The sequence below is a fragment of the Macrobrachium rosenbergii genome, chromosome 44 (genome assembly GCF_040412425.1).
Source record: "Macrobrachium rosenbergii isolate ZJJX-2024 chromosome 44, ASM4041242v1, whole genome shotgun sequence".
NCBI classification, from domain to species: Eukaryota; Metazoa; Arthropoda; class Malacostraca; order Decapoda; family Palaemonidae; genus Macrobrachium; species Macrobrachium rosenbergii.
The window spans coordinates 35,260,870-35,284,413 of NC_089784.1; the positions used below are offsets into that span (position 1 = coordinate 35,260,870).

The window sequence follows — 23,544 nt, forward strand, 5'->3', positions numbered from 1 at the left end:
CACCAAACACCAGCCAAGATAGCAACAACAGAGGGAGATAATCCAAATTCTTAGCAAAACAGATGACTATTTAAAGGATGTGGTATTACTTGACAAAACACAGAAGCAGGAAAGAAACTCAAACAAACTGCCTATAAGCAATGAAGCATTAAAACAAATAATCAAACTTGAATCATGATGGGCTTAAACACAATACAAGTTTACGTTATCATAACGCAGCAAAAAATATAACTCTAAACACAAAACTTTGAAAGGCAAAAAGCAAGGCATGAAATAGAAGGCACCTTTTATGCTTCATAAGGAAGGTAGAAACAAAACACGAGGTCTTTGCCGTTATGGTAAAACAATTAGTTTCAATCAAAACTACCAACAGTTTTTAGGAAGAAGCCTGCATATCCATGACAGAGGCCTACGCACACAGCCAATAAAGCATATTTTAGTTTAAAGTCACAAGATTTTTCTTCAAAACCATAAAAAGCACCTTGAATTCAATATGACACCTAATATCATTCAGTGAAAACACTCTTTTGGCAGCAATATTCCCATAGACAATGCAGTGAAGGATGATAATGATTAAGTTACAAAGAAATCCTAAAACCACAAAAAAAAGTTTTGAAATTAAATGCTAATAAAAAATAAGTGAGAAAAAAATATTTTCCATTTTTGCCAATGAAAATTACCTACAGAAATCAACAGTACAGCTTGCTAATATCCTTATCAATGTCTGGAACAGCTCCTACTAATCCAAGCATTGCCTATTACAACCACGGTTTTGGTATTACTTGGAAAAATACCTGTAACTAGTATTTCAGCTGTATTGTTTAATCTCAAACACCAAAGGGAAAAAATTCCTGCCAATGGAGTTGTCAAATCATCTGTAAACACAGAATGCCACCTACCAACTATCACAGTTGTCCCTGTTACATTACTTTCTATACAAAACCTAAAATATCATATTTCCATTTAGGTACTCTGGATACAAAATAACTGTTTGCAAAGCCTACAAGAACATTTACTATATTTAGGTGATATTCAAATGGCTCTCCTATTCCACAGGAGACTGATTTGTAATCCAGTGGCCATTATGGATCTTCCAAGTAATTTTAATAAGATCTACAAGCAGAAATTTATACATAATTTATAAAAGGCTGTTACCTTTACCTTCAAATACTTCACTATGACTATATGAAGGATCTATGATCTGGAAGTGGCATACTAAGATACCTAATTGCTGTATGAGTGGCTTTTTTCCTTACGGAAAGGAAAATATTACCTCTTGATTATAAAAGCAAGCATGATCATGGAGGGGTTATCGTAAGGGGCCCCTTTTACCCATCATGTACCCATTATCGTCTCTGCTTTTACTATATCCTATCAATTTCACCACCTATTTATTTAAAGGCTGACGCTTGTAGTGTGCAAGAGGATGAAGGTAACCTCAGTGAAAGCCTTGTCCTTTAAAAGAAATTAACCATTCATTGACAACACAGTATGCTGAAGGAGAATGTGTAAGAACACTCCCTTACTGCTAAATACTTAAGGTGCAAAGTAGTTTATATTCAGTACATTTTCCACACTAAAAGTACATATTTCAGATGCATAAGATCTTTATATACTAATTAAGTTACCAACTGGTAAATGAGATTCTATTGTACTATATACCATACTTCTAAAAACAGTCACTATGTTATACATCCTATAAAGTTAATATATATTAGGTCTACAAGTTTAGGTAACTTAAGTAAATGTTATTTTAACTTTGCATTAGTGCTGAAGTAATTTTAAAATGTAAAGATTAAGTGTCTTGTTTTCCAATCCTCATACACAGAGTAACACTGTTCAGAAACCTATCTTAGTTCCATGCAGGATATCTTTACCCTGTAATCACTGGGGGATGAGACACTGCTAACCTAATTTCTAAAATTAGACCTACCCATCACAAAACATATCTGTATTCATCCAATATTACAACATATCATACTAATCTATTCATTTTAATGAACATAAAACCAGTTTAGCTCCTCCTATTTTTGACTGTTCAATGTTCTTCTTGTTAGGAAAGAAGCCTAATACCTACAGACTGATTTTAATCTATTGAAATGATGGTGACAACAAGCATGATCGTACAAACCATGCACAACTCCTTGACAACTCATTGTAAGATGCATTACTAAAATTGACTGGGGTAAATGTACTCCAGGAAAAACAAACAGTGTTATGGGCCATATTTCAAATACATACACACTGGTCACATGCATTAACCACAGCAATATCGAGGACAAACTACTGTTTATAAGTTTGACTTAACTTGCAATTTGATAATAATCTCTGCTCTATACAAGAAGTATTTTTAAAGTGACATAATTGCCACATGGTGCTAGAATACTTGTCTTACTAAATTCTAGTCACCTCAAAGGTTCCAATGCTTTCCACACAAATGGCAATGAAGCAAATTTTCTCCAATTTATTGATAATTCAGTTGTAAATTAGAGAACCAACTAGACCTCTTAAATGAGTGACCTTAAAAGGTGAAGGATTAGCTCCTCCAACCAGGTACAGTAGCTAGTTTTCTGCATCTCAGAGACAATGTGCAAGCTGAGAAGGATTTATCAATATTATGAAGCTTGGATGCTTGCTTGGAGATGACATCAAATGTTTTCATGTAGCTATTCAGAGTCGCATCAAAATGAAGTTCTGGACTGTTAAGAAAATTTCTTATTTATTGTAAGCACTGAGGTAATTTTGTGTACCAAAATGGCCTCTACTATAGGAAAGCATACCAGCTGCTGACTATCCCAACCGAAATTAGTTATTAAAAAGAGCAAAGGCAGGTGCTCATAGAAAGGTGTTAACAAAAGAGCAGATCATTGCCTCCATCTTTTATATAATATAAAAAATAACCACTTCAATTCAGGGCCCAAGGAAGCTCAGTCGCAATCACATTGAAAACAATAACGTTACGTCTGTGATTTATTGATTAATTTAGAAGACAAAAATGTGTAGTCAACAAAGAGCAATATCAAGACAATAACGAAAACGATACTTAGAAACTTTAACTTGAACTGATATGCCAGGAGACAACAAATGCTGTTGACAAAAGATGAGGTTCACAATGAAAATACAATACAACATCACTTCATTACTAATCACCGATACTGAAAAAAAGATGGATAAGATGCTGACATGAATGAAAGAAAACCCCAATAAAAAGGGGACAGAGTGACAGCTCCAATCATAATGCCTAACTAGTAGTCAGGCTGGGAGAAGAATGGACAAGAACAGAATGAGTACGTATATGATAATGATAGTTACACCAAACAGGTGAGCCACAATTCCCAGTGAGGTAATGAATTCCTCATTCTCAAGGTAGTTCACCCTCACTTCATAACCATTTCTGGAACTTTATCAGCAGTGGAACCTTACTGGCAGCTTTTCTTCAACTGGAAGTCTACAATCCCCCATAGCAATAGATAAAGCTGATGTAAAATAATTGTGACTTTCTATAATGCATGAAAACTTAGCTATTCAGTTCAAATTGTTAACCAAGTCAAATCTTCCGTTAAAAAATGTCTCATAAAAAGTTATAATGGAAAAAACTAAGTTTGCAATGTACCTGCAAATGACTACAGTACATACTTCATACTTTAACTTTTATAGTAACCAGGTTCTGAAATGGAGAGTTTTCATGTACATAATAAAAAAGGAATTTGAGAGCAAAATCTCACTATAATGCTTGAACAGTTATGACAAATGACTAAAAATAATGTTCTAGTACAAACATAGAAGCAACACATACTTCATTTTAATTAACATCTATACTCTGAAAGGAACAAATACTGCTGTGGCCAAGCTAGTAGACCATGCAAAGATGCTTCAAACCAGGTCCATAGAGATGAATATACAGTAAAGGAGAGGTTAGTAAAAAATGCTAAAAGTACAAAAGTTGTCAAGTAGCCAGAGATTTAGTAACAGGAATGGAAAAAAATGGATGAAAGGAAAAAAGAGAAACCTTAATGTCTTTAAGAGTTGCAGATCAGTGTAAGAGAATCCTCCAGTCATAATGAGCTTGTCCGGTATTGGAGACGGGCATGACAGGCTGGGCCAGGGACCAGTGACCGTCTGGCCATTCTACAGCCATGCTTGTGGAGCAATACGGAATCTGTGGCCGCAAGAAGACAAGGTTTATCCACTCACCCATGGTTTTCCCACCACAACAGCTCAAGCAACAACGATTGAAGAGACAGAGGTGATGATAATGCAGTACATAAAAATAATAATAATTTGGAAGAAAGAATGAAAAATAATAATTTACATTCGATGTACATTACTGAAATTTGATTATGAATTTAGGAAAATATATATATATATATATATATATATATATATATATATATATATATATATATATATATATATATATATATATATATATATATATATATATAAATATATATATATATATATATATATATATATATATATATATATATATATATATATATATATATATATATATATATATATATATATATATATATATATATATATGATTATTATCACTTTGGTACGTGATTCATTTATCACACATTACCACAGGTGAAAAATAAGAAACAGGTGTAGGTCTGACCGGTTTTAGACTTTATTTCCAAGCCACTCATCAATGGCTTGGAAATAAAAGTCGAAACCGGTCAGGACCTACACCATTTCTTATTTTTCACCTGTGTATACAACAATTGTCTCACAAGCTCTGATTTAATTTAAAAGCAATATTCTATAAAATAAAAGTGTTCTAAAATTAAATGAAGAATTAAGGGTACAATATACAAATACAAACCAGTACCAAACACAAAACTTATTGCAAAACCACCTTCATTAACCAGTTATATGCGACACATAATATAAATAATATAATAGGTCTCACAAAAGTATCCATGGGACAACACCCTACTCAATTAATTTCAGGTTATAAAATCAACAACAAGGCCTCCCCGTACATGCCACTTTTTAACGTTACGTATTTCTTATTCATTAAATGATACCATACAAACTTATTTTAATGTAACAACTACTATCTTTACGGTAAACCCCCTGTATTCGCGTTCTCACGATTCGCGGATTTCTGTATGTAACATACAGTATATACATATTATTCACGGAAAATTCGCCCATTCACAGTATTTTTCACTGAGAAATATTCACTAATTACAACAATTTCATATAATTATGACTAAATGTACTTTCTGTGATAAAAGTATTAAAATACTCAGGTATAAGAATTTTTAGAGGGTTTTTTTGTGTTTGAACTATCAAAATAGGCAGTTCTAAGTGTTTTTAGAGGGGTTTTAAGTATTCGCGGATTTTAGCTATTCGCGGGGGGGTTTGGTACGCATCCTCCGCGAATACAGTGGGTTTACTGTACTCAGTTACAACCATTGCTCTTCTACTGTGCTACAAACTTCTTCATTATGATATCTGCACATTTGGCTTTCTTGAATAATCAAACTCAAATTAGAAAGAAAACAATATCTAAACCTGTTATTTTTTTCTTATAATAGTTATAGATTTCTAAGCTGTTTTCATCTCATAATTTCTACTAAGTTACATGACACTGAAAATCAGAATATAAAGACTTAAGTAAAATCACTAAACTGAAGCCATTAAACTCCTGTGTAAATATGATGATAAATAATACTTAAGTTTTGTGCTAGATATTTTAAGATCTGAGCTTGTTTATTTCTTTATTTTTTCCTTGTCAGAAGTTGATGTTAAATTGTTATATAGGAAATGTACAGTCTGAGCACACACTTTATTCATAATGCCTGCAAAAACTTAAAAAGTATCATCCATATATAGTATAACCTTCAAATATATAAATTATCTTTTTCTCCTGTCCTTATAATTCTATCTTATAATTCTGATTTACTTTCCTGTATCATATTTTATACTGATAGTAGCACAGCAACATGTACAACAACTAAATGTTCATGAAATAAATGTTTCCCGTACTTTAACTTGTGATAACCATTAGTACAAAAAAGGAAAAACTGAAGTATAACATGGGTACACACATGTACCAGGTAACCTTACTAAAAACATAAGAGATAAAAAAATTATTTTAAGAAGTAAATGATGTATAAAATAAATGTGAGCAAGTTACGGAATTTTGTAAGTAGATAAAACAAAGTATGCAAGAACTAATTAAATATTCTCTTAGCCTCTGAGTGTAAATGTATTTTGATTTTGTAAATCAATAAAGTACATAAATGAATAGAAACCTTTATAGGTATCTCAAAATCTAAATACTCAATAAGGCCAAACCAACAGTTACACAACATACCACCAACAAGAAGAGATTCAAAAGGCATCTCGCACAGAACTGAAGGTACTCATTCTAACATTAAAAGGATAACTGTAGACAGTGTCCTTCAGAAAATGAATGAGAATGGAGATAAATTAAAAGACTAAAAAATGGATGTAGCTATGGGCTGAAGGGACACCAAAACACACTTTGCCAATGCCTACAGTGCATCACGCAAGGGGTTCCTCACCTTTTGTGAACCTGCAGTGCTCTGTTTCCCAGAGTGTTTATTTGGGTCAGCTTCCAAATCTTATGACTGATAACTTATTCTTTTGCCTTCAGCCAATTATCATGTATGTTATAGGCATAGTAAGGTAACATATGCAACCAAAGATATTCTCATGTCTTTGGGAACAGCAGTGTTTAAAGTAGAACACTTGGTACACTTGCCCTGTCCCTACATTACAGTAATACCCAAGATGTGAAACAATCTGGTTATATTAAAGAAACTCTCTCCCTCAAGCAAAACAGCCTTCATCGACGTAAGCCTTGAGCAACTCAGAAAAAGAATACTCAAAGAGAGAATGATATACAGTATAGTATCTCAACTGCAAAGAGACTGTGCAACTGGATTATTATTATTATTATTATTATTATTATTATCATCATCCTTCATAGGGCTGCCCTGAAGGGTATACAGTAAAGCATCAGATTTTATCTGAAACAATACGACTTCTGGAAACTTAAAAGACTGGATGAACTGAAAATGTTGAAGATTAATGACAAAATTTCTCTGAGGAATTTGTTTTTGAGACTTGATATTTGTCATTGTCTGAAAACTGGACACTCATAAAAATAAAATTTAAAAGTGTTTTTCTGAACTATTTGAATTCAAGGATTAGGTCACAGACTGACACTAAGATCAAACTAGGTACAGGATTTGACGAGAAGAAACTCACTCATCTTCGAAATGAGACATTTTTAATGTCCTACACTGACTGGAAAAGGAATTTCTCAAACTGCTTGCTGAGTCAGGAAACTCCTACAAAATCTCATTCCAAGTATATGGAAGGTATTGGGAACTTCAAAATATGCCCACACAATTAAAAAGAAACAGTAGGCTAATCATATTCCCCTGACTTAATCTAGGACATATGTAATGCTTAAAACATGCATATTTGGGAATCCAATGGCTAATCATCTTCCTCAAGCTTCATCTTAGATGTAGTACGTTTCATCAAGCAAATATAAGAATCCAATAAGAGTATCAACATTACCGGGACTCTAAACTAAACTTCAGCAAGCTTACTAGTAACTCTAGTAGAATACAGTAATCATGTAACTTTTAAAATAGTATTACTCCTGTAATTGTCTTATTATCAAGATCAGCTCTTTGACAAATTCTTTTGGAATGAAGTCAAGCTGGCATATTCTAAACCTTTCCTCCAAAACCTCTTACCATACCTACATGCTGCTATTATTATTATTATTATTATTATTATTATTATTATTATTATTAATTATTATTATTATAATATTTTTCTTGTTGGCAGGTTGAATATATAATAAATTTCCAAAGGACATGGAAAGATATTCTGCTTTCTATGTTCTTTGGAAATTTATTATACCATGTACCTGCAGACGAGAAGAATATCATAAGAAGAATAGAGAAGACTCTCTACAAACTAAATATTATTATTATTATCCATCTTACTTCTCCTTACTTTTGGCAAGTATACCATATTAATCTTTGTATTACGCATATGTATGTACAGTTCTGTTGTAATATGCCTTCCCCACTATTCTAGCCCCTTTCCTCCTTTATGATAATTTCAAAAATACTAGTTATCTCCCACTGATTAGTTCTGCTGCTTTTAAGAAATTGTTTGGTAATCCTTATGTTAAATGTATTAAGAGAAGTCTCAGCTAAGGGTAATGTGACTTACACCACCAGTTTTAAATGTCTCATGTGTACTAAACATAAACTACTGTATGCTCTTAGATTTCAAAATTCTGATTTCCATAGGCAATACACATTAAGTAACAACAGTTACATATGAGGTCAAAGGTCACTGTGTATATTTTCATTATTGTATACATAAGTGCATTAATTTCAGCTACATATGTTGCGAATACCTTACAGAAAACAAATAACACTCAAACTAGGATATCTTTATTCAAAATAACTTCTTATTAAACATCTCTCTCTCTCCCTCTCTTTCTTTGTTTTTACACAATCCAAGAAATCTTGCTTCTCACTGAGTTTTGTAGATGGATATATACCAACAAATGTTTATGTAAACACATGATAAATACAAAATATAAACTGATATACCGTAAATACATTACAGTTACCCAGGCACCAAGAAATGCCCTCTGAAGCTGTTTTGTAAGTTGATAACTCTCTAGCCCTCAGCACTTCCAACTAGATTGATACACTGTACCTACTCTCTCTCGTCCTTGAATCATGGAAGACATACTGCATTTGCACCTATTATTATGTATTTTGTGCTGTACCCACTTTCAACCTGATGGAAATTGATATTAGAAATGTAAATCTAGAATTCAATCCTGTTCTTGCCAATTATGTGACTGCAATTGCCCATATTTTTTACTAGCGAGTAGATCTCACATGAAAATAGAGTGCACCCCTAGTTAGTGGTGAATACATCTCTAGTACCTAGGAGTTTTAAGGTCTCTCTGGCTTTGAGGAAAAGTTGATTCTGACAAACGTCAATATCTGATCCTTACAGTTCCAAACTACAATTCTGTATTTTACACATATATTGCTCAACTGATGGAAGATCTCTAACAAGTACAACTGGTGATATTAAAAAGGATGATGTACTATTGAGTTCTATGGGTTGGAAACCATTAAATACTTCCTTTCACACATTAATTCAGCTTCTTCTAGATTGTATACATACCAATTTCTATGTACTTGATCTCTTATCTTTATTGCACGAGAATGAAATTTTTTTCTAAGGATAAGAAGTTCATAATATCCACTAATCACATAATTTCTTAAAACTATGTTCTCAGTGACAAATACTGTTTACATGGCTGGGGCACTTAGCAAAAGGCAGCTTATCAGTCGCATGACTTATGCAATACTTGGGCATAATATCAGTGAGCATCAAATGAGCTAGCAATGTTACTTAACTCCAATTTCCTTTGATACCTGTATACCAAACCATCTGTTAAGAATTTTAAGCTACTGAATGAGCTGTGAATCTTCCAGAAAAAATATCTACCAAACAGAGCAGTATTGGAGTCTCAGTGCTGAAATAAATACCAGTTTATACTGTTTATATTTACAAACTCAAAAATTCTGTCAGTTGGAAAGAATGGTGGATGATCATTTATGTATGTCTCACTGATCACATAGTTTATACTAGCTGACCAACCCAGCGCTGCCCAGGAAAACTCTGAACAACATCCAATACACTCTATCTCTTTATCCTCCCTAACACCCCCTCTACTCTCTCTCTCTCTCTCTCCCTTTCCTGTTAAAAAGTGGCTTCAGTTACAATGCCCAACATTTCTGACATTTTATGTTTCACCCTTTCTCACCCCCATTCCTATTGGGGCTGAACTTGGACTTACAGGGCAACAGGAGTGTCACTATTCATCTCAGTGACCTTGAAAATGGATTAGACACTATTTGTCATTTTTGACAATTTACCTTTCACCCCTCCTCACCCCACCTTCCTATCGGGGCTGAACTTGGACTTAAAGGGCACTGGGAGTGTCATTATGCATCTCAGAGACCTTGAAAACTATGGATTAGACACTAACATCTGTCGTTTTCAGTTATTTTTACATGTCACCCCCTTCCTACCACCAACCCCTCTGGTGCCAGTGATGTCCTACCCCCACAGTAAGTCATATGTATACCAAAATGAGGTGTGACAAACCCTTAGAGTTTATTTAGTTACTAAGTCTAAGGGCAGAACCAGCCCCATTTCAGGGAAACCCTTCCCACCTCAACCCTCTTTGGTACCATTTGGTGCTAGTGATGTCTGACCCCCACAGTATTCTTTTCCTGATAGCAAGTCATATGTATACCAAGTTTGGTTCAAATTGCTCAATGCATTTCAGAGTTATGCTGGAACATACACACATACATAAGTACACCCATTTTTATATATATGTATATAGATAGATTAACATAGTCTATCAATCTCTTTGCTTTTTATCCAAGTTCCAGTGACTCTTTTGCTTGCACATATCTCAATTCCAGTCTCAAGATACGTCCAGATGCAACTGCAACAGAAATTTTTTGCCTTGTCTAAGGTCAATCTTTCCATTGTAACAAAAGTATAATATGATTCTTCTTTTTCACAGGGTATTTTTTCTGAAGTTTTTATCAGTACTAAGTCAAGCTAACAATAAATCTTTTGTTTCCTTTCCAACAAGTTTTCTTGAACTCTCTAACAACTTGAAGTTTTCAAAATAAAATAATTTCTCATCCTAACATCTACTGCAAAAATTATGCAATACAGACCCAGTGACCTTTGGCCTCAATCAACACACTAATTATAGATGAAGATAATAATCCCAGGTCTGGATGTTTTTCTTCACACATTAAACATCCAAACTGACAACTTTCATAATTAATAGCACAACCTACCCAAGGTGCCAAAAAGGCCATATGCTAAGCCAATTTCCTGAAATCTGAGGAAAACTAATGTAAAACAAAATTCAGGATAAATACATCCAATGCAAACTCAAAACTATGTTCAAGTTTCAAACATCAAGCATACCAAAATCATAAATCCATCATCAATAAAAGCATTAATTAAGCTTGCTTATGTATAAACAAGATAAGGAACATTTAAAACATATTCTGATGACATGGCAAATATCCTTCATAATACAGCACCTACATTTAATGTTACAGTAATACTGAGAAGCACAAAATGAAACCCATCCCTCTAAGCTTCAAAATAAAGGTAAGGTTATGAAAGCCAGTAACTCAAAAAAAAAGTCTCTAAAATAATACAATACTTCCAAACTAATTAACAAAAGAACAGCTCTTTAAAAGGCTATTTAAATCCCATTTATAATGACTAGACACAGGAGCTGATTAGTCTTTTGCTATGACAGAATTTTTAAAGCAAAACCCTCCAATCAAACTCCATTATTCCTGAGTAGGTAACAGGGAAAACAGCAGGCGGACTCAGCACCCAGTCGCCTTTAGAAGTCTCGTTCATCATGGCCGTGCAGCCGTATGGAACCTGTTGGTCAAATTCTTGACTATGGCAAGTAAATGACTGTAACCATCATGTCATTCTTCCTTTGGTGTTCCAAAGTTATTGACTATTTCAAAATAAAATGACACATTACTGTCATTCTGTCACTCATAATTACAGGGACTAAATGAGGTAGAAAACAAACTATGTCCTTTAAAGTAATCCATTATCCCAAAGGAAATTTATATAAAGGCAAATTCGCTTGACAGTACTCGGAAATAACAGTAATTCCTATGAATACCAGAATGCAGCTCTCACTTAAATACAGAACAGCATTATATAATGTCAAGAAATGCACACACAATATATCACATACCTTCTTTATTATATTGGTCATTTCATGTGCTGACCTTGGTGCACCTCCAACCAACTGTCTCGTGCAAGTGTCCAGGGTTGCTGCATGACCAACGAGCAAAATGGTGCCACCTGATGTGCAATTTAAAAGGATGACCTAATTACTAAAATATTACCTGATGCAAATATCAGAGAATCTTTCTAAGAGCATTCCAATGGTTTTCTTTACTAGATATTTAAAAATGACAGACTAATAATCTTCCAATACTTCATGTCTGTTTCAGAATCTCAAAACAAATTTATAATTTTACATATCTGCAATACCTTGGGCCTGTGTTGTATTTATGATACTCTGTGTGACATAGGCATTACGACCATAGTACTGCTCACAACTTTCATGAGGTTCTTTAACTTCCTCTTTACGAATAAGTGGGTCATAGTTTTTATTGATGTTGAAACCTGCTTCTATAAGTTCATCTAGAGTCATCCACACTGGCATTCCATCATGATACCAGGCAAGCCACTCGAATAAACCAGGTTCAATGTTGATTGGCATGTGCTCTGCAATTCCTAGACCTGTAGGAAATTGAAAAGATAAAACAAATGCCAGTGAAAAGCAATTTCAATCTGTGAGAAATAGAGTAGAACATATACCTACTATGTAATAAACAATATTGTTAGGTATATAACACACAGCATTAAAATGACAGAATATAAGTTTTTTAAATAGTGCTCACTGGCTTCATGGGATTAACCCCGTAAGACATGTTAGACTGGATTGGATTCATGGAACTTAAGTTAAAAAGCCAAGCACTGGGGCAACTTCAGCCACTCAGTGCTAACAAACAAGGCCCGAAATCTAACCACTGTTGCTGTAAGTTTCCTATGATAAAGCAGAGTTTACCTTTCAGAATATTGGTACAGGTTTGAACACAGCGTAAAGATGGCGAGCAGAAGACGTGATGGACCTCTGTTTTACTTGCTTTCATTGCTTGCCCGACAAGGGTTGCCTGAAGAAGACCTATATTGGTGAGGGGACAGTCTTTGTAAAAGCTGTGTGGGGCACCTTTTCTGTGCGGAAGGGTTTCTGGCATGTTGAGATCTCGTCGCTGATAGTTCCCTGGTGACAATATAAAGAACAATCAATAATTACCAGATTCCAAACCAGCTATGAGATTGACTCTACTCTGGAGTTGTAAATAATATCGTTATAAGTAACCTAGAAAGTTCACAGAATTTCAATTAACTATTACTGTATTATTATTAATATCCAGAATATAAACCGCTAAGCATATGGAACAAGCCTATACACAGACCACTGGCTTGAAATGCAAGCTTTCAAAGAATATGGTGTTCATTTGAAAGAAGTTACAGAAAATAAAAGGAAATACAAAAAGAAGAGATCCATTATTAGAGAAAGAAAAAAAGAAAAATAAATGAATAAATTAATAAATACATAAAAATATGACTAAATTAGTAAAATACAAGGTGGGTTCTTTTTGCGTAGTAATACACTCCATCATAGCTTGAACTTTTGAGGCTCTAATTACACAACGTCCTCTCTAACATAATCAAACACATGGGATCATATGTCAAATCTAATTTTACAATACATTCCTACTACGATGTATGGATGAAACCTTAACCAATATCATACCTGTTTCATCAAAGCAAAACCGTATCCAGTCGCCAAAAGTGAAGTCAACTCTTTCCCCATGTCGGGCGACAACTATCTTACGAGGTCCCTCAATAGGGAATTTATACAAAGGTCCTTCCTTTTTAGGTTTTTTGACCTGCAAGTATGCATAACACTAGATTCAGTCTTGATAAAAACTTAAAATTTATTCCTAGTGGTAATACTGAATGCTTCATGACCTAATAAATTTTCTTATAAATTTTTTACCTAAAAAAGTACTTTAAAATTTTTCAGTTACGGCCAACTTTCCCCACATATTTCACACCTATGCATTATTCACTCTTGGAGATTATTAGAATGTTATTTTGGGTACTATTAGAAATTCACAATATCGATTTCCAATTATCCTATTTTAAAAAAACGAATGCTCAATAGGAATTGTTGCATTGGTTGGAGAAGAATTATATATATATTTGGCCAAGATTAAATGTGTTTCATGCTAAAGATAAAGTAGGTTACAGGTAAAAAACCATATTTAACTTTTGTGGGGTTTTGTAGTCTGTCTCCTGTAACTCAAATAATGAACTAAACACTCAAGCCAAGCTTTGATTCTTCAATTTCAAAATATACATGCAAGTATAGGCAGTCCCTGGTTATCGGCAATCTGGTTTTATGGGGTTTGTCTAGCTAGTGATGAAAATCAGTAATTTTCAACGCCGAAAATCGCTGATTTCCGCTTATTGGCACTGATAAATACCTAACAGAGACACCGACATCCAATTACTGACACTGACAAGCGCCGAAAATCGCTGATTTTCAGTTATCGGCAATTTTCACTTATCATCACACCAACAGAAGAGAACCCCTGCCGATAACCGGGGACTGCCTGTAGAAGGAACTTACATAAAAATTGTGCTTTCATTTTACACTAAAAATTCTATAGCCATAACAGACCTTAGCATACAAAGCCTCAAGCACATCATGCTGGGGCAAAGGCTGCAACTGCATGGCATCTAGCGAAGCTTGGCGAGAATGCAGGCGATCCACTGATGAAGACTCGGACAAAACTTCCGTTGAGCGTCTGGAACCTTCGCTGTTTTCCAACAGATTGAGAAGAGAGAGGGAGATAGGTGGACGGCGAGGCAGTGATACTGTGTCTAGCCCTTCTATGACTGTGTTGCCTATCACGGGCATTGCTCTATTGAATACAAGAGAAAGTATATTACTATCACTAAACATTTTCACTTGTCTCTGCAAAACTTATATTATTCATGTTACTAGTATACCCAAGTTATAATAACCCTTAAACGCCGAGCCTCTATTTACAAAAACGTCTCCCGTATGCCAGCGGCGTTCGGGACTTAGCGCCGAAGCGGAAAAAAAGTTTTTTTCAAAAAAATCACAGCACGCTTAGTTTTTAAGATTAAGAGTTCATTTTTGGCTCCTTTTTTTTGTCATTGCCTGAAGTTTAGTATGCAACCATCAGAAATGAAAAAAATAACATTATCATATATAAATATTGGAATATATGACAGCGAAAAAAAAAAAAACTCATATAATTGTAAGGCAGTCCTCGGTTTCACGACGGTTCCGACTTCTGACGTTCGAGGTTCTGACGCTTTTCAAATATATTCATCAGAAATTATTTCCCGGCTTACGGCGCATGTTCGGGGTTACGACGCCGTCGTCGTCCGATCCGACGGAAGAAATATGGCCCCAAAACGGCAGAATAATCATAATTTGAAGGTTTTTTTGATGTAAAACTCAATAATAATGCAGTTTACGTCATTTTCAACGCACCCAGAGCATTAAAAGTAAGGTTTTCTTATGATTTTTGACGATTTTCCGGCTTACGACGATTTTCGGGTTACGACGGCGCAAAACGGAACCCCGTCGTAAACCGGGAACCGCCTGTATACAAATCGTGCTGTAAGCACAACGGTTAAAGCTAATGAGTTAATTTTTTTTTTTAGTTGTATTGTACACTAAATTGCAATGATTTTGGTATATAACAAATTGTAAAATGATCAAAGCAACACAGAGAAAATATTATCACAAAATGATGCATGAATTAAGTAACGCCGGACATAAAAAAATGTTTTTTCAAAAATTCACCATAAATCGAAATATTGTGCTAGAGACTTCCCGTTTGTTGAAAAATGAAGCTAATTGATTGAATATTACTAGACTGTAAGTGTTTTAGCTTACAATTGCAGTTTTTACCATTTCGGTCGAGTTAAAGTTGACCGAAAGTCAAATTTTTCTATTTATCGTGATTTATATGAAAATATTTCAAAACTGATAAAAGCTACAACCATGAGTTATTTTCTGTTGTATTGTACATGAAGTTGCGCACATTTTCATATATAAAACTTTATGTAACGACTAATATAAAACGGTGCAAATATTACGACAACGAGACGAAAGAATTTCTGAGATGTTCGGCGAGTTACAGCGCAGAGCGTAAGGAAAATGTTTTTAAAAATTCACCATAAATCGAAATATTGTGCTAGAGACTTCCAATTTATTGCAAAATGAAGGTAAACGATTGAATATTACTAGAATGTAAGAGTTTTAGCTTAAAATTGCGTTTTTGACCATTTCGGTCGAGTTAAAGTTGACCAAGGTTGAAATTTTGGCAGTTATCGTGATTCATGTGAAAATATTTCAAAACTGATAAAACCTACAACCATGAGCTATCTTCTGTTGTATTCTACATGAAATTGCGCACATTTTCATATATAAAACTTTATGTAACGACTAATATAAAACGGTGCAAATATTACGACAACGAGACGAAAAGAATTTCTAAAACGCTGGCGATAAGGAAAATGTTTTTAAAAATTCACCATAAATCGAAATATTGTGCTAGAGACTTCCAATTTATTGCAAAATGAAGGTAAACGATTGAATATTACTAGAATGTAAGAGTTTTAGCTTAAAATTGCAACCATTTCGGTCGAGTTAAAGTTGACTTGATTTTACTTATCTGTGATTCATGTGAAAATATTTCAAAACTGATAAAACCTACAACCATGAGCTATCTTCTGTTGTATTCTACATGAAATTGCGCACATTTTCATATATAAAAGTTTATGTAACGACTAATGTAAAACGATGCAAACATTATGACAACATGACGAAAGAATTTCGAGATGTTTTACCGCATCAGTAAGGAAAATGTTTTTTCAGAAATTCACCATAAATTGAAATATTGTGCTAGAGACTTCCCGTTTGTTTCAAAATGAAGGTACATGATTGAATATTACTAGAATGTAAGAGTTTTAGCTTATAATTGCGTTTTTACCATTTCGGTCGAGTTAAAGTTGACCGAAGCTTGAAATTTTGGCAGTTATCGTGATTTATATGAAAATATTTCAAAACTGATAAAGCTACAACCATGAGTTATTTTCTGTTGTATTCTACATGAAATTGCGCACATTTCCATATATAAAACTTTATGTAACGACTAATATAAAACAGTGCAAACATTACGACAACGTGACGAAAGAATTTCTGGCGCGGACAAAGGAAAAATTTTTTTTTTTAAATTCACCATAAATCGAAATATTGTGCTAGAGACTTCCAATTGGTTGCAAAATGAAGGTAAATGATTGAATATTACTAGAATGTAAGAGTTATAGCTTACAATTGCGTTTTTTTACCATTTCGGTCGAGTCAAAATTGACCGAAGGTTGAAATTTTGGCAGCTATCGTGATTTATATGAAAATATTTCCAAACTGATAAAAGCTACAACCATGAGTTATTTTCTGTTGTATTCTACATGAAATTGCGCACATTTTCATATATAAAACTTTATGTAACGGCTAATATAAAACAGTGCAAAAATTACGACAAAATGACGAAAGAATTTCTGAAATTTTTGGCGAGTTACAGCGCGGTGTAAGAAAAAAGTTTTTTTAAATTCACCATAAATCAAAATATTGTGCTAGAGACTTCCAATTTGTTGCAAAATGAAGGTACATGATTGAATATTACTAGAATGTAAGAGTTTTAGCTTACAATTGCGTTTTCGACCATTTCGGTCGAGTCAAAGTTGACCGAAGGTTGAAATTTTTTGTAGTCGACGTACGGTACGTCCACTTGGCACCCAACAAACAATTTTAGTCGACGTATGATACGTCCAGTAGGCGTTTAAGGGTTAATTGAAAACAGCTAATGCATATATCAATTTCAATATTACATGCTTCAAAGAGAGTTTTTACCTATATATATATCCATGTTAGTGACTTTTAAGAATACAATTAATATCTAACTTGAATTAGTCAATTTACAGCATGAAATAAAAATGTAAAAAAGCAAGATAAAACTGCTGAAATAATAAAAACTCAATTACCATCTTGATTTCACATTGTGATCATTATGTAAATTAGAAAGATTAAAGTATCTGCCTACACTACTGTATATGAGAGGTTTTCAGAAACTGTAAGTCTCCATGAAAAATAAAATCATCATTTGCTCATAAGCACTGCTTTGATTTTGTCTTGACGAGAAATTAACATGTCATACTTTAGCCTTTACTAAGTGGTCAGAGACTACACTAGGTAAACTGCTCTACTATCATAAGATCCCCTTTAGGTAGTAATTTTGCTATAACCAAACACTATGGCATAAATTAATAATGGGTAACAGATCTTTAACCTACACAAACATATGGAATTATAAACTAACTTGTGAAGTGTCCATGCATCTGATTCAGCTGTGCGTTCAATATAATTTATGGGTAAAAATCCGGCAGAACCGGTGAGCCATGAAGTGCCTTCTACCCAGCCATCAGGAGAAGTGGCTAAGCTGTCCCCATTCACATAAACAAAGTCTCCAATGAGAAGTTCTAATTCATCTGGATTTCGAGGGACGTGAGAGTATAATACCTTGTGAACCTGAAATAAAATAATACTCTTGAGTTATGAGAGATATTTTTCACATATACTGTAACACACACAGAGAATCTGGAATCTAAAGATAAATTCCAAAATGATTTCAAATAAATATAATAATACCCAAAAATCTGAACACACTATCAAAAGTATACAAATATTTGTATATTACTGTACATTGTTGCTAGATAGCACAGTACAGTCAAACCTCTTAATACCAGAATTCTGTGGTCCAGGAACTCCCCTGGTTTGGCTCAATTTTGAATCAGCTGCCATTAGTTCGTTGAGTGGCCACAAGGGCAGCACCACATATTGTTTATAACTTCTTGACAGCAAAAATTATGCCATATCTCATTTGTTTTAATGAAAATAATTGTTATTAATAAAAATGTGTAAAGCCAAATCTGTTTTCGATATTAAATTTAAATGCATAAATATATTTTTTTAAAGATTCCACTTGAGAAGGCTCTACCAAGACAAAACTTTTAATCAAAACATTGAGACACCTGGCAACTCATGAATTCCTTACTCTTAGAGTGCTTGAAAGACCTCATTTCTTTTATATAGCTGTATATTTACCCATTCGATATGCCATCCAAGAGATCAGATGATGACAGAGGTAAGAAGCGCAAGCATAAATCTTTATGCTAGAAAATGTATCTATCCTTCCCCTCCTGTTTGCAAGTGTTTAGTGTTCATTTTCCTCAATAGGTGGCGGTGTGCTTTGTTTACTTTTTGACAGCGAATGCACTGAGTGATTGCTGAAATTCATTCTTAAGTAGCTGACTTATGGTTTGGCTAACTTGGGAATGTAGGCTAAATGTGTTAAATAAAGTACACCATTTTAAAGAAAATTATACAGCATGAAAAAAAAAAAAGTCCAAAGATATAAAATATATGATTTATAAAATGAAAATATATGAATAATAAAATGATAAAAAGTGGTGTCAGAACTTAGCCAAGTAGTAGGTAAGTTGGCAACTAGGTTAGTTGCATGTGGAATTAGTCTGCAAGACTATGTTTACATAGGGGCTTCATTTTTTGGGAGTGTATTCTGTGTTCCAGAATTTTCTGTGGTCCAGCAGTGGCCTGGTCCCAAGGTTCCTGGATTTCAGAGGTTGGACTATCTAAAACAACTGTGTACTGATAGTTAATATTCCACATGCTGGCTAAAAAAATACATTTACATCACAAAACTGCTCTTCATGTACAGTACAGTATTATAAAGCCCTAGCAACCAGTTGGTGCTACTACATCCACCAAAAGAGCCTTCGAGATTCTCCTTCAGGTATAGTCTAGCGCAATAGTATACTTTGTCCTTTACTGTGTGAATGCCTAAATAATAGATACTGATTTATAAAATACCACAGACATACCAGACATAAAAAAGTGGATCTACAATGCATGTGTCTATATTCTGCAGGCCACTATGGAACTGGAAATCTATAAACAGTCCTATTCACTTTGGTAAAGAATAGAAACTAGCTGTATGCAGTGTCCAGCTGAGTGCATCAATAACATCATTTATTATTGGAAAGTCATCAACATCTTTACTTCACCTAGCTTCAAATTTTCCCTAATCTGCTTTTTTAATGAACTGTCCTGGTGATTTATGAACAGATGGGTTATCATTAGTGTGTATTAGAAATGAGGTATTATTGCATTTGGGAGAAACACTTGTTCTCCAACTAAAATCAGTCCTGGAACTGGCGATGCAAATGATGCAATCTATTATCGTCATTGCCCCCTACACCAAGAGATGCAGTCCCTCTGTGAAATTCTGCAACTCTTGTCATTGTCTTCCTCAAATCTCAACCCATCTACATCATTCATTCTCAAGGTTCTTATCCAAGTAGGTCAATGGTCGAGGCAAACCTCTCTGGATATGGTAAGAAGTTGGATCTCCAATAATAAGTACACCTTAGTTTTTCTTTTCTGTGACTGAAGTTAACAAACTCCATTTTAGATCTGATGTCACATCTCCCAAAGGATATCTAATATTTAAAGTTACCCATTAAGGGAAATGTCAGAGAAAGCACTCAATTCCATATGGGTGACCTAACTATCTGGGAGAAGATACAAGATTTTAACTGCTTTGGGCTGCAATGGAAACTTTATATGAGTGAGTAGATACGGTATATCAAAACAGTATCACGTTGGTAGGCAAAACAGGATAGCATGCCAGGTGTCCTGCTTCAACTAACAGCCAACCAATGGAATCCAAAGTCTGATATCTGAGATATCTCTGCCCATAAAGATTATTACGAATTAATTTTAACATGTCTCAAGGCCAAATATTATTGGATGGTTGACACTACCATCACAGTTCCCATCATAAGGGGAGGCAATATTCATCTAAATTTTCACATTACCAAAGCATTAACATTAACATGTACACTGAAGCAAGACCTGTGTGGAAAGAGACCGCAGAGAGAGAAAAGGATCAGAGAGATTGCTTGTACGGAATATCATGTAATTTTGAAGATATGAGACTGCAATCAGCTATCAAGAAACCTTTTCATTTTCTTTCACTGGCTACTATATGATATGGATACTGCAGTATCTGCTATGTGTAAATGCAGATGCACACCACTAAATTCATGAACTCCTTTAAATATGTCTTGATAATGTCTGAGAAGCAAATTATGACATAATGAATGTTCCCCATAAAAGAAAGAAAATAAATTGTAAGGGCATACCTCATTCCCTATAATTCTTGTGTCCCTTGAGTAAAGCCTCACTTCCCAAGCAGCCGGTGCCTGTGGGTCAACAATGTCGACTAACTTTTCTAAGCGTGAAAACTGTGATGGAGAAAACTGGTATGCCAAAGTTAAATGTAAGGCCTTTGTTGCTGCTTCACCAGCTGTACCTGTTTACATGAAAGAAAACAAAGTTTTTACAAAATTTATGGCATGAATGTACATATACGATAATATTAACAGGCCAATACTTTATAACAAAACACTGCTAGATAAACAAAAATAAAAAAATTAACTTTATTGTACAATAATGAAAATTAATTATATTACAATCGATTGAAAATTAACTTCACTGAACATTGCCAATTCTAGTTTCACCTAGCATTTTTAAATTGATAAACAAAAGAGAAAAATACTGAAAAAAATATTTTACACATCTTTGCATAATTAAGTAATTCAGTATCAAGCATAAAAACCCACACACAGACAAGGTATTCATTAACTTTACGACTGAAAAGTCACATTTTAACTTACACAAGCATGATTTAAAAACACTGTACTTAAATACTCTCGTTTAAACGTACACGTACATCAACCATCACTGCACAACCTTAAACAGATTAAAAAAAATCAATAAAAATAAAAAATTTCCCATATTTGGTACTGACAAAATCAGACCCAAATTCACATTTTGACAAAATCAGACCCAAATTCACATTTTTGTAGCATGATACTTATAAAATTTCAGTACAGGTAGTAATCTCCCTTAGCAAAATAACAAATATTCATGTTCAATAAAAAACAAAAAAATTTAGATCCACAAACAAAATCTGAAACACCATCACAAATGTTTTTACATCAGATTTTCTCTTTAAAGGGTTAGATATATGATGACTTCTCTCCCATTTCTTCTCATCTAATCAAGGCTTTCCTTCTATGATGATTCCAGGCACTTCTACTAGTCTATGACCTATTACTTCAATATCTAACTGTTCCTTTCCCAGTCTCATTACTGCCAGACTATCTAAATCTTTGATATCTCTGTCTTTTTTTTCCTAATTTCTTGACACATCTCTACACACAAAGAGTCATTCACTTAACTACTGGAGGCTGAATGGATTGACGTTTCTGAGTTTTGTGCACAATGCACAAATAGGCTGCATTAAATTAATGGATTTGTAATGAAATATAATTCATTTTAAATAAAAAAAACTATATAAAGAAGTTCTGGTTGTAAGGCACGAATAAGTTTATTACACACACAGGGAGTGAATCAATGGTTGCAAACAATTTTTTTCAGGATTTGGATTTATTTGATTTTATACAGCATACCATTATTTTCCAGCACTACTGTTGTGATGCCAATATAAAACAACCAATCAGTTAATCAATCAAACGTCTTATTCAAGACCAAAGTATCATGAGGTGCTTTCTCAAGCAACATTCGTGAAAGCTATGACATTTGAGCTGGAGAGCATAAATAGGTCATCCTTCAGGACCATAAAGTTTCCCTCTGGCCTCTTCCTGCCTACAAGGAGTCAGGCACAAATGTGAATAAGAGGCCTCAAGTTTCATCTTGTCGGTTCCTGCACTGCTTATGCAACCACTGTGTAATAAACAACACACTAGAAGGTGTAACTTTCATGGCCATACCCTGTTGCTATCTAGGCCTTTTGGTTATCAACTTGTAAGACAACAGTGCCATACAACATGAAATAATAAAATTAATATAAAATACAATGTGGAGCTACACATTAGTTCCAAATATAAAGGATATGGTTTTACAACAGCAGCTCAGATCTAAATTCTGGAACATGGAATAATATCAGTCATTCCAGTCTAATAAAGTAATTTTCACAATATTATCTACATTTTGTAAGTATTTTATACTACTAAATACCATTTCTAAGGTTGTGGCTTTTGTAATGAAATGCAACCAATGTACACCATAAATATTCTAATACCATTCAAATCAAAGGAATGCAGTCAGATCTGATATTGTACTACACTATTAACACAGCATTACAACGTTATTAAGAGTACATTCTGAAATTGTTAAAATGTGCTAATCTCCAAAGGATCATGCAGTTTTAATAAAGTCCTTATGCATGAAGAGACATATGTACTCCAGTACTTGCATGTCAGATATTTTACTCAACAATTGTGTAATGCCTGGATGTTACTGAGAGGTCATTAGGAGATACCATTTATAAGCATGAAGCATAGTATTTCCTAGTACAGCATTTAACATTCATTTAAATCCTGAATTCTAGCCAGAGTTAGTGATAAGTTAAAACTGGAAAACACACTCTCCATTTCAAAGGCAAACCGTTGTAATATGGGCATGCTAATGGTCATGAAAAAAAGCTAACACTAATACATGCAAGAACAATTCTAATGAAAGAAAAAACTGATATTTCATAACTGGAAAATTTTGATAGAGCTGATGCATATGCAAATCAC

At 34.0% G+C, this 23,544-nt stretch overlaps 1 protein-coding gene across 6 annotated transcripts in view; it reads right to left on the reverse strand.

Annotated features, from left to right (window-relative positions):
- The window catches only part of Epp (Ecdysteroid phosphate phosphatase), a 52,488-nt gene that overhangs the window by 9,341 nt on the left and 19,603 nt on the right, over positions 1 to 23,544 (reverse strand). For 2 of the 6 annotated variants that reach the window (XM_067088331.1, XM_067088328.1), the window contains 8 exons: positions 21,082 to 21,251; positions 18,177 to 18,385; positions 14,438 to 14,681; positions 13,505 to 13,640; positions 12,752 to 12,967; positions 12,172 to 12,423; positions 11,870 to 11,979; positions 4,010 to 4,159 (listed from right to left, as the gene is read on the reverse strand). In XM_067088331.1, the coding sequence (XP_066944432.1) occupies positions 4,034 to 4,159; positions 11,870 to 11,979; positions 12,172 to 12,423; positions 12,752 to 12,967; positions 13,505 to 13,640; positions 14,438 to 14,681; positions 18,177 to 18,385; positions 21,082 to 21,251 (1,463 nt within the window). In that variant the 3' untranslated portion in view covers positions 4,010 to 4,033. Of the gene's footprint in view, positions 1 to 4,009; positions 4,160 to 8,455; positions 11,539 to 11,869; positions 11,980 to 12,171; positions 12,424 to 12,751; positions 12,968 to 13,504; positions 13,641 to 14,437; positions 14,682 to 18,176; positions 18,386 to 21,081; positions 21,252 to 23,544 lie in introns of those variants that run through there. The other 4 variants (XM_067088332.1, XM_067088329.1, XM_067088330.1 and 1 more) reach the window with 2 other exon arrangements.